This window comes from Natator depressus, chromosome 1 (genome assembly GCF_965152275.1).
Source record: "Natator depressus isolate rNatDep1 chromosome 1, rNatDep2.hap1, whole genome shotgun sequence".
NCBI lineage: Eukaryota > Metazoa > Chordata > Testudines > Cheloniidae > Natator > Natator depressus.
In genome coordinates this window covers 206,709,939-206,722,682 of record NC_134234.1, presented here as the reverse complement: position 1 = coordinate 206,722,682, position 12,744 = coordinate 206,709,939, and the positions used below count along the sequence as shown (strand labels likewise).

Sequence of the window (12,744 nt, the reverse complement as noted above, 5' to 3'; positions counted from 1 at the left end):
AAAAACAGTGGTAGATTTTCTGCCTAACATTCTCTGAGTAAATGGTATTCATAAGTATTCCAAATACTGTTTACAATGCTTTATGCTATTTTCAATGTTTTATGTGCATTATATGTTTGTTTACTACAGAAACTGCAATTTACAAAGGAAAAAGACTAATAAAGATGTGACGGGATCTCCAGGTTGCAGCGTGGGACTGCTGTGCCCCCTTAACTCTCTCCAGCCTGGGCTTTCTCTCACAATGGCTCGCTAGTGCCCAGCAGCAAATGCCTCCAGGCACTGTTATCTCTCAGCATAACAGCATGTGAAGCCCCACACCCAGCTAGATTGTATTAATGCTCCCAGAGCCATTCATGAATCAAACAGGCACCTGAGCCAAATCCCCCCCAGCTCTCCCAGCACTGTATCTCAGGAATATACCATCTTGCACTGCAAGACAAGCAATGCAGATTTATTAATTGGTTCACCACTTCATCAATAGAAAGTGGACATACACCAGCCTCTGCAAACCTGAGCAGATTTGCCCACACTTCATCCAAAATCACTGGTAAAGATAAACAATTACACAAATTTATTGACTATAAAAGGTAGATTTTAAGTGATATTAAGTGATAGGCAAAAAGTCAGAGTTAGTTACCAAAAGAAATAAAATATAACCATGCAGTCTGAGCTCTCAACCATATAGACCGGGCAACAACTAGATTAAGCAGTTTTTTCTCACCCCACTGGATATTGCAGTCCTTTAGTATACAGATTCTACCGAAATCTGGGCCAATTGCCTCTGTTGGTGTTGTGTCTTCTTCTCAGTGTCTTAGTTGCTTGTAGCATAGGTGGGGTCAGGAGAAGGCCAAGCATGTGGCCACTCTGTTTTATATCCTTAGTCCATGTGCTTGGAAAACAAGTCCAGGCATGTCTGGGTGCATGGCTAAGTATCCAGGCAAAGTTGAGCAATTCCCCTGGTGTGGCCTAATGCAGGTGAGCCATTGTATTGTAGTTCCTTTGCTGGACAGTGGTTGTTGGTGGGTTGATTGACACCCCGCCTAGGTGTTGGTTACTTTCTTTACTGGGGAGCTAATATCTGCCTGGTCCCCCAACTTGCAGCATGTTGACAACCGTACAACACAATTCTCATAACTTCATATACATTAATGATATACATATAGAGATAGAGAAATGACTTTCAGCAGATCATAACCTTTCCCTTGATACCTTACAAGTCAGGCTTTATATGTAAGATCATGATTATATGAAAATGAGGAATATGGCGGTTCCAGGATGCTCCCCCAAGGTATAGAATGTCACAAAAGCGATAGCTCCTTCATTCAGGGTTTTACGTACAACAACCCTCAGGTTTAACTCTGTAGAGTGATTTTTTCAAATTACAAAACTACCACTATTTGTATCCAGATTTAAAGGCTAGGTTTCACAACGGTAGAAGATGCGATGGGGATGTCCCCACCTCTCACAACTGGCTCCCCACAGGCTATCAGCTGAGGCAAGGCAGAGGCAGCAAATCGTGACATAGCAGCAAAAGCGAATGCCTAGATGCCAACAACTGCCGCCAGCAGCAAACTGTGGAGGCAGCAGCAGCTCCTCACGTCACGCCGGCAGCCGGGGCGCTGCGGCTTCGCTCCACTCAGGCGAACTCGCACCCTTACTCCTCCCGAGTCGCGTCCCTGCTCGCGCCGCTCCGCGCGCTCTGCAAAGAGCGGCCTCGAGCGCTGCTAGCCAATCCCGTCAGACGCTCCACGCGTCACCCCCGCTGCCCGCTGATTGGCCGGCGTCGGGCTCCGCGGCCTCTCCAATATGGCGGCGCCCAGCGGAGTCCGGACCTGCGAGGACTTTGCCGAGTTCCAGGTACGAGCAGGGCCCGCTGGGGCCCCTCCGTGGCCGGGCGCTGCGCCAGGTGTCAGCCGGGCCCTGGGGGTGGCCGCAGCGGTTCCTGCCTCCAGCCGGGAGGTGACGGGAGCGGGTTGGAGCAGCCGGCTCTGCCCCACGCGGAGCCGGGGGGCAAATGGCCTCTTCCCCGCCCCCCACCGGCCTCCGTCCGCGCGGGGCCGAGGGAGCGGCGGGGTCCTCCCAGGACCCTGACTGACAGTGGGGCACGAGCTCCCGCCGCCCCGCGCAGAGGAGGGGAAACAAGGCAGGCGGGCGCCCCTCCCCTGCAGCGTGGGGGACAAGGTGCCTCTCCCCCACTGGGAGCAAGGGGTGTTTCCCGAAGTTGGGGTGAGGCGGGGAGATAAGTGTCCAGTGGGGATCGGGGCCTTCTGCTTGTGGGGGAGGACTCGGGGGTGGTGAAAATTGCAGAGACTGGTCGTGGGGGAAGATTCTAAAGGAAGGCGTCTGAGGCATCAGGTGGGTGCTTGGGCCATTGTCTTCACCTATCCCTCCTAGTGTAGCTGCAATGTATACCAGCAAAAAGGTCATTTTTGCTAGTACAGCGTATACCAGTCTCCTGTGCAAAATAAACAATGCTGCCCAAAGCACTTTTTTGCCAGTATAAAGGTATCTGTCTTAAGGGACTTCCTGGTCTAGAAATGTTGCAAACCCTGCTTCCCCTCCACCTAACCAACTTTAATGTCCCAGCAAAACTCTTAAGTGTAGACCACTCCTGAGATGGTATCTGAGCTTTGGGCAGCCCCCAGAAGATATGGAACTGTGTACTGTCTGATGTATCCACAGTAGTTGAAGCCCTGTCAGTCCCAGGATATTACAGTGCAAGGTGGGTGAGGTATTGGACCAACTTCTGTTGGTAAGAGAGACAAACTTTTGAGCCACACAGAGCTCTGAGACCTGAAGATATTAGAAGAGATATTACCTCACCCACCTTGTCTCTCTAAGGCCGTGTCTTCGCTACGGCGATAAGTTGACCTAAGTTATGCAACTCCAGCTACGTGAATAATGAAGCTTACTGTCGTGTCTACACAGTGCTGGGTCGATGGGAGACACTCTCCCGTTGACTTAACTTCCGCTTCTTGTTCCCATGGAGTACTGGAGTCGATGGGAGAGCGATCTGCTGTTGATTTAGCAGGTCTTCACTAGACCTGCTGTATTGACCGCTGGTTCTCATCAATCACAGCAGCAGCAGGGAGTGGGTGGGTAAGGGTAGACATGTCCTATCTGCCTATCAGTTCATTTAACTTCTGTGCAATTGACCCAAAAGGCCAAGATCCCTTCTTTCCTTGTTTGTCTGATGCTTGCTGTCAGTGCACAGATAGTTGTTTATCTGGCTTTATATTTTTATATCTTGTGTGCTTGCTAGGTAATATGCCCTTAAAGTCTGGTTTGTCATTCATATTCACATGCCTGGAACTAGATTTTGTATGCAAACTCTCTGTAGTTTTAAGCAAAATATTCATAATTCCCCCTTCCCTGTGTCAATTTCACTTGTTATAATTGGATATTTGAGAAGTTAAATGTGACCCAATTTTTAGATTTCAGGGGTAGGCAGGTATGATAGAAGTGCACTGATACAACAGTATTACAATAAAAAAGGAAAGAATTCAGGCAACTGTATCTTTGATGTTGCTAAAGCACATAGATATCTGTCTTGAAGAAACAGTAGGCTCGCATGTGATCTCAAAGTATTTCCTAGTGGAAGAACTTCTCTAGACTACAACATATTTATCTCTCCTTCAAATTATGCTATTGTGCTGCCTCTATTCTCAAAATGCTCTGTATATTTTCCAGAAAAAGAACAAACAGCAAACATTTCCAGCAAATATATCTAATATGATTGTCCATGGCACTGCTTTCTTCTTTGGTTGCAGTTATGAGAGTGTTTTGTTTTGTTTAAATAGAGAAAACAAAGGAAGAGATTCCTCACTGTCTCACTTATCTGGTCTGTTGCATGTGCAACAGGTGTATCCTAGGTTAAAAGAATCACTCTTAAAATATTAGCGGCACATCACAGTACTTCCATGTTAGATTTCATGTGGGTTATTTACATTTCGAATAATTAATATAAAATACAAAATGTGACTGACTTACACCAGGAAAAGTCCAGGGGCTAAGTTCTGCATGATTCTGTGGCTATGGAATTTGCAGTTTTTCTAAGATGCTACAGAATTCAGTGGGTTTTTTTGCTGTGGGATTTGCCATTCTGCTGCACTTAGATGCCCCAAATTGTGTTTACTTATTCGCATTACCATAGTGTTTAAGAGCTCCAGTCATGGACCAGGACCCCATTTTGCTAGGTACAGTGCAAATACAGAACAAGATGGCCCCTGCCCCAAAGAGCTTTCTGTGACTTTTTTGTAGCTGTCTCTTGCTCTTCAGCTTTTCTCAAAAGGGGGAGTTAGTTGGATTTCAGCATACACTGTTCTATGGAGCTAGGCAGCAGGGCTTTGAAAGCCATAGATGGGTATTCAGCTTACAGCCACTGAGTAGGAAAACCAGAAGTGTTGGCCAGCCACCCTGAGCTGCCTCAGGGACGGCACAATAGCTGATTTTGGAAAGATGAGACGCTGCTGAAACCAGCTAGGAGTACTTCTCTAGCGCACACACTGAGGGGAATGAGGGTCTTATGCAAGATACCTGCAGAGCAGGGGAGTGGAGCTGGGCAGCCTAGAGAACAAAGTGAAAATACTCAAAGACAATCTCCCTGGACACTCAATAACAGACTTAAAAGTGGCAGTTGAGGAAAGGCAGAGGCAGCAAATCGTGACATAGTAGCAAAAGAGAATGCCTAGATGCCAATAACTGCCACCAGCAACAAATTGTTAACCTCCACGCAGGCTAACTCGCGCCTTTGCTCCGAATCACGTCCCTACTCGCTCTGCACGCTCCCCAAAAAAACCTCAAAAACAAACTTCAGTGAGAAACTGCAGAACTGGAATTAATTTGCAAACTTGACTCCATCAAATTAGGCCTGAATAAAGACTGGGAGAAGAGAAGAATGAGGGGGGATTGGATAGCTGCTTTCAACTACCTGAAAGGGGGTTCCAAAGAGGATGGATCTAGACTGTTCTCAGTGGTAGCTGATGACAGAACAAGGAGTAATGGTCTCAAGTTGCAGTGGGGGAGGTTTAGGTTGGATATTAGGAAAAACTTTTTCACTAGGAGGGTGGTGAAGCACTGGAATGCGTTACCTAGGGAGGTGGTGGAATCTCCTTCCTTAGATATTTTTAAGGTCAGGCTTGACAAAGCCCTGGCTGGGATGATTTAGTTGGGGATTGGTCCTGCTTTGAGCAGGGGGTTGGACTAGATGACCTCCTGAGGTCCCTTCCAACCCTGATATTCTGTGATTCTATGTTTCACTACAAAAAATAATTTTACCTCTGATGTTCACCCCTTCTTGTCTGTTGGAAATGGGCCACATCTACCATGATTGAATTGGCCTCATTAGCACTACAAAAAGTAATTTCCCTCTGTTAATATTCACCCCCTCTTGTCAACTGTTGAAAATGGGCCACATCCACCCTAATTGAATTGGCTTTATTAGCACTGACACCCCACCCCCAACTCGGTAAGGCAACTCCCATCTTTTCATTTGCTGTGTATTTATACCTGCCTACTGTGTTTTCCACTCCATGCATCTGATGAAGTGGGTTTTAGCCCATGAAAGCTTATGCCCAAATAAATTTGTTAGTCTCTAAGGTGCCACAAGGACCCAAAACAATATTCATCCTCAAAAAATTCAGCAAAGACTGTTTCATGGATGGCACTTCTTTTGGTTTTTTTGCTATGTTCTCCAGGTAACACAGCTATTCAACTTAAAAATTGCTTAATTGTACAGTTCCTCTCTAACACGGCTGCTACTCTGAAACCTCTAATTTCCCTGTCATTCAAGTATAAGCAAGGATTTTTATTTTTACATGCAGGATTTGCTCAGGGTGATGCGGACAATTGATGACAGAATAGTCCATGAATTAAACACTACACTTCCAACAGCTTCCTTTGCAGGGAAAGTCGATGCTAACCAAACCTGTAAAGAGCTCTACCAGTCTGTAAGTGTACCTATTCCATTATAGCTTTTTTTTAACCAATTCCTGATGCTTTATTAAATGTAGTGTCCAGAAACACAAAATCACCCGTTCCCCGGCTTGTTACAAATTGCTAGCACAGCAGACACTCCAATATGCATCCACAACTGGCCTACTTGACTTTTTATATAGCTAGTCCCCACACACATAATGGCTGCTTTACGTCAGGAACCCATGTGCAGTTTGTGTTGTTGTTTTTTTTGCTCCACTCTAGCATTCTTGCAGGATATTCTGCTGACCGTAGTATGTGTTAGACAGCTCATCCATTACTCCATCTAAATAGCAGGGCTAACACATTTCCGCAGTACTTTCAAAGCAGTCTACTTCTATAAAGTTAAGGTCTTCACCTTTTCCTCTGTCTGATACTATTTGTTAAATTCAGTTATTTGGTATTCTGAACAACATTGCTTGCCAGGATATAGATTAAAGAGTCAAAACTGATTCTTATGGGATCACAGACAACTGATTCTAAAGATTATAACAGCAGCCACCAGATCTGAAACCTTTATGTCATAGAAACTCCTCCCTGGAGCAGTTAGAGCCTATATGGTGGTAGGATGTGGGTGGGAATCAGGCTTAGCACGAAGTAAAGGCTTGTGCACGTGTACAAGTAGCACCGCTGTAGTACTTTAGTGAAGACGCTGCTGTGCCAGTGGGAGAGGTGCTGCTGTCCGCGTACTTAATCCACCCCCATGAGAGGCAGTAACCTTGTTGACAGGAGAAGTTCTACCGGTCAACATAGAGCTGTCTACACTGGGGGTTAGTTCAGTATAACTACATCAGTCGGGTGTGGATGTATACCAATGTAAATTTGTATCATAGGCCGGACCTAAGGAAACAACAAAGCAATAGGGTGCATCAAGGAGAAGCAGCGCCTATGAAAGATTTGACCTGTCGGCTATGTGTAATGGTGTAGCCCACCTGTTTCTTGTCCCACCCTCAATCTACTTTGTTTCAGTCACTTCCTGTAAGCATTGAGGAATGTCAGTTGTTGGTACTGAGGGGAATATTATATCCAGGAGATTTTTTTTTTTTTTTTTTTTTAAAGAAAACAAGGGCAGTTGGACTCACTTTAGTATCTTTATTGTGTCTTTCCCTGCTAGTGTTGTGCTCTTCTAGCACCTGCTCCATAGGTTGCTGTGTACCCTGCAATGTGAGCCCCTGATAGCACGGCGCCAGCATAGAAAGACCAATATAGTTACACTATTGCTATTCGATTCCCCCACCTACCTTAGAATTGGAAATAAGATCTTGTGTACAGCTGTCAGTTTGTGGGGAGTGGGATCCACTTCTGAGAGAAGGAAGGGGTATTCTCTCCTTGTGATGTACGGAAATGGGGACCTGTCACATAAGCAGAAGTATAGGAGAGCAGTTGTGGCAAGACTGCTCTACCAACAAGGAGAGCTGCTATTGTAGCTGTACTGTGAGACTCAACACAGCATGTTTTGTTTTGTTTTTAAACTTGTTTTTGTAATTTAGCGGCTTTTTCTTCCCATAGGCCATTGAGCTAGATAATCTGATTATTTTTTTCTTCTCCAATTAGCTGATGGAGGCTCATGCCAGCAGAGAGAAAATAATCAAAAGCTGTATTGCTCAGACTTCCAATGTAGTCAAAACTCTTCGAGAAAAGAGGGAGAAGGCCCAGGATGACATAGCATTATTAAAGCAGCTCAGGCAAGAGCAGACAAAGGTGAGTGGTGGTACTTCCTGGAATTCATTCAGGGAGAAAGGGAGGGTTGGTGTTTCAGCTAACTGATTATTTCCATTGTGAAGATCTGTCATCCTGTACTGAATTTTAGCTCGTACAACTCAAGTTTGGCTACTTGTTGGCTTGGTTGGTGAGAGGACTCCCTTCAGTCCACAAGACAGAACTGTGCACACTTTTAATCTATAATCTGTTATGACAACACGTAAAATAAACACAATTCATTCACCAAATCATAAACTACGGTTTTAACCAAATAACAGTCATTAACAGGTAGTGAATGTCACTCACTTAAAAAAGGAAAGAGAAGCAAACCTTTGTTAAAGATGTCCTGACAGGGCCTCATAATTGGGGCCCCATCAAATTCATGGTCCGTTTTGGTCAATTTCACAGTCACAGGATTTTAAAAATCATAAATTTCATAATTTCAGCTATTTAAATCTGACATTTCATGGTGTTGTAATTGTAGGGATCCTGACCCAAAAAGGAGTTGGCAGCGGGGGGTGTCACAAGGTTATTGTAGTGGGGGTTGCGGTACTGCTACCCTTACTTCTGCGCTGCTGCTGGTGATAGTACTGCCTTCAGAGCTGGGCAGCCGGAGAGCGGTGGCTGCTGGCTGGGAGTCCAGCTCTGAGGGCAGAGCCGCCACCAGAAGCAGCAGCGCAGAAGTAAGGATGGCATGGTATGGTATTGTCACCCTTACTTCTGTGCTGTGCTGAGAGCTGGGCTCTCGGTCATCAGCCACCACTCTCCGGCCACCCAGCTCTGAAGGTAGCAGCGCAGAAGTAACAGTGGTATGGTATTGCCCCCCTTCAGAGCTGGGTGCCTGGCCAACAGCTGCCACTCTCCAACTGCCCAGCTTTGAAGTTAGCGTAGAAGTAAGGGTGGAAATACTGTGACACCCCTCCCCCCCCCAAAAAACAACAACAACAAGAAACAAACAAAAAAACCAAAACCTTGCCACCCATCTGCAACTCCCTTTTGGGTCCGGACCCCCAGTTTGAGAAATGAAGTCTTCTTCCCTTGAAATCTGTATAGTATAGGGTAAAAGTACACAAAAGACTAGATTTCACATGGGGAGACCAGATTTCACGGTCTGTGATGCATTTTTCATGGCCGTGAATTTGGTAGGGTCCTACTCATAACCTTTCAAAACTTGTGCCTGCTGAAAATGAAGATCTTGGAGAATCAGGGAAATAAACAAAATGCAAACACTAGCGAATATGGCAATACACAATTTAGTTAACATTCCAGAACCTCAACTCTGCCCCCTTGATCTCTGCCACAAGGGGTGCTTCAGAGAGGTGGCCCTACCAACCCCTCACTCAGTTTGTTAACAAGAGCTCAAACTATTGTTCCTAGTGAGGTCTGCCAACCTACGTCTAGGTCCCTGAGTCAATGGTGCTGCAAAAATACAGTGAGGATGGAAGTGTATAAACAGGAGTGCTGATATTGGGGTTTGTGTGAGGTGTGAGAAATTGGCAGTTTTCATTAGACTGGGTAAAGTAATGTTATATTCCTATTGCTATCACCCAAGGGGTAGAGTTAAGGTGGTGTGTGGTGTGGAAAGCATTACTGTAACTGTACAATTCCTTCTTTTCTAATGTACTCCAAACAAAATAACACTTCCTGAATTTTGGAGGTGTCAGTTTGAAGGGTCTGGGGCACTGCCAGGCAATTGTAACTCCCCTTTAACCAAGTTTTTATTAATGTTCCTTGTTTTGTGAGGAGGTAGGGTAGTGGTGGGGTCATGATGGGAAGGCTTTGGGGCCACATGTCACCACCTCTCAGGTACCAGCTGTGCCTTCCTTCAGGCACCTTATACAACCAGTAGTACTGGAGGGGCCACAGTGAGAAAAGGTTGTAGCTGATCAACTGTGAGGAACACATACACCAACTTGGAGGTAGCATAGGGAAGGGGACCCCCAGAGTCCCTACTCCATTTCGGAGACTAGCATGGGGGGGATTTTGCATACGTCTCTACAGCATATGAGGTTTATAGAGGAGTGAAGTGCCCTGTTGATCTCAATGGGTGTTCTCTTCCCCACTTGGCCCATCTCAGTGCTGTGTGCCTGTGCCCTGCATGAGAGCATACCTTTCTCATTTTCCTACTCCATTTTCAGCACAGCGTGCGTGTGGCATGCATTGAGTGTACCTATTAGTTCCTGATGCAGGCTGGATCTGTTGTTCGCAGTGGTGCCTGGCAGGAGTTCACTGAGCCTTGTTTGGCCCATAACTGATTTGTCTTAGCCAGGACTCTTACATTGACCTCACTCGTGTCCTTGTCAACGTGACAGCAAGTTCCTCCTACATTAGTCATACTGGCTTTCATATCCCAGCACAGTACTGCCACAACCTGCCAAACTATTCTAGGGCAGGACTTGGGCTGATACACTTCTGTGGTGTTGCACTTCCTCAAAATTCATACACCACTCATACTTCCAAAAGAAGTTCCATTGTGGCCCCAGACAGCAAGAAGGGAAGTGCTAATTGTCACACTCACAAATCTTCTGAGGAGAGGATTTGAATTCATGGTCCTTGGGTTAAAGGGCCAGCATCTGTTTCCCAAGCAACCAAATGTTACTCAATGTGCCATTGACAAAGGTGTTCCCTAGTAAACAATAGCTTGAAGAGGGGTGAATTGTCTGTAAACCTTTGTCTCTCTAAGGCAGATACTCTGTTACCAAAAGATGCTTGCCAGAACCTGGTGTACCCATCTGGAAAACCAGAATGTGAATATGATAACCAGTTTTGAAAACCAGTATTTCAAAGAAGTTATCGTTGAATAGTTGATCTGAGGGACCGTCCAGTGATGCGATCCTCATTAAGACACAGCCATAACGTTTTCCCTGGCTGTGGGCGGGGGGGGACAAAGTTATAGGAATTGATAAATGTTAAAAGCAGCTTTTAGGGGTATACATATGTCAGAAACGCTTTGACCAAATCATCCCAAATTTGCACCACAAAAGTCTAGTCTAGGCCCCAATGGGGCCAGTTTTGAACCAAGCTGAATTTTGAAATACTGCTTATACATAAAATTTTGCTTCAGACTTTCTTCCTCCCTTTTAGGAAGTTCCCGCATGAATGCTGTTTTGTTGGTTCGACCTGCTATGCATTGTACTCTTTAGAAAAGAATGAAAGTCAAATAAGTTCTGAATTATTAGGTTTTGAAGCTGGCTCTTGGCGCAGCACACTAAGGGTACATCAACACAGCAAAAAAACAAAAACAACCCCTCACCCCTGTGTTATCCAGTATCAGAACCTGGGTCAACTGATGTGGGCTCACACTGCAGGGCTAAAAATAGAATCATAGATGTTCGGGCTCAGGCTGGAGCCTGGGTTCCGAGACCCTCCCCCCTCGGCGGGATTCACAGCCTGGGTTCCAGCTTGAGCCCAAATGTATACGCTGCTATTTTTAGCCCTGCATGCTCGAGTTAGTTGATCCAGTCTCCAAGACTTGCTGCTGTGGGTTTGGTTTTTTCGCCCGCTGTGTAGGCATACCATAAATGAGCTCGGGGCAGTCCACTTATATAAGCTTTTTTTTAAGACCAGGGGGGACCCTTGTGATCACATAGTCTGACCACCTGCATAACACAGGGCATAGAACTTCCTTGAACTAAGTCCTGCTGATTTAAATAATACTGATTTAAAACACTTCCAGTAATGGGGAATCCACCACAGCCCTTGTTAAGTTGTTCCAGTGCTTAGTTGTCTTAAAAATGTGTGCTTTATTCCAAATCTGAATTTATCTAGCTTCAATTTCTAACCACTGGATCTTGTTTTATCTTTGTCTGTTAGATTGAAGAGCCCTCTTATCAAATTTATGTTTACCATGTAGCTACTTGTAGATTGATCAAGTTATTCCTTAACTTTCTCTTTGATAAGCTAAATAGATTGAGCTCCCTGAGACATGTTTTTCAATCCTTAGATCGTTCTCATGTCTCTTTTCTCAATCGTCTCCAAGTTTTCAAAATTCTTCTTGAAGTGTGGACACACTATTCCATTAGCAGTTGCATCAATGCAAAATAACAGAGATAATGTAATGCTCCCTACTTCTTCTCAAGATTCCTCTGCTTTATACATCCAAGGATTACATTCACCCTCTTAGCTATAGTGGCAAACTGCAGCTTATGTTCTTCTGGTTATCCACCATGACCTCCAAATCCTTCTCAGAGACACTGTTTCCCATGTTCTCCATCCTGTAAGTATTGCTAGCAGTCTTTGTTCCTAGATATATAACTTCACATTTGGACCTACTGAAACACATTTTGTTTGATTGTGCCCAGATTACTAAGTGGTGCTGATTGCTCTGTGTCTGTGACCTGTGGTCCTATTTACCATTGCCCCAATTGTTGTGTCCTCTGCACACCATCATATAGATTTTGTTTTCTTCCTGGTCATTTGCTAAAAATGTTAAAAGTTTAGGACCAAGAACCAGTCCCTGCGGGACCCCACTCAAAATGTATGTGCATGAATCTGTTTATGTTTGTTTTGAGACTTATCAATTATTCAGGTTTTAATCCATTTAATGTATATTATGTTGATTTTGTAGCTTTCTAGTTTCTTAATCAAACTGTCTTGTAGCACCAAGTCAAATGCCTTACAGAAGTCTATTACATCAACACCATTATCACCCATACTTGTAATCTTATAATAAAAAGATATCAAGTTAGATTAATAGTCACTTCTCCATAAACCCATGTTGATTGGCATTAATTATAAACTGAGTCCCATGTCAGACATTCCATTATTTTGCCTGGGGTCGATGTCAAGCTGTCAGGATTAAAATTACCCAGGTCATACCAAGTATTCTTTTAAAATATTAACACATTAGCTTTCTTCCAGTTTTATGGAACTTCCCCAGTGTTTCAAAAATGTTGATTTTCAATAATTAGTAGTCCAAAGAACTCATTGGATTGCTCTTCTAAGACACTTGGATGCACTTCCTTCAAACTTGTTGACTTTAAACAAGTCTAGCTTTAGTGGTTGCTGTTTAACATTATCTTTAGTTAGTTTTTGATATCTCATGGCAATGAGGTCCACAGTTTAAAATCT

General features: G+C 44.6%; 1 protein-coding gene across 5 annotated transcripts in view; it reads left to right on the top strand.

The window, feature by feature from the left end:
- Positions 1 to 1,739: 1,739 nt before the first annotated feature.
- MIX23 (mitochondrial matrix import factor 23) overlaps positions 1,740 to 12,744 on the top strand; it is a 35,361-nt gene continuing 24,356 nt past the window's right edge. For 3 of the 5 annotated variants that reach the window (XM_074947810.1, XM_074947839.1, XM_074947820.1), the window contains exons 1-3: positions 1,740 to 1,857; positions 5,823 to 5,948; positions 7,528 to 7,674. In XM_074947810.1, coding sequence (XP_074803911.1) covers positions 1,807 to 1,857; positions 5,823 to 5,948; positions 7,528 to 7,674 — 324 coding nt within the window. In that variant the 5' untranslated portion in view covers positions 1,740 to 1,806. The remainder of the gene's footprint in view (positions 1,858 to 5,822; positions 5,949 to 7,527; positions 7,675 to 12,744) is intronic. The other 2 variants (XM_074947829.1, XM_074947847.1) reach the window with 1 other exon arrangement.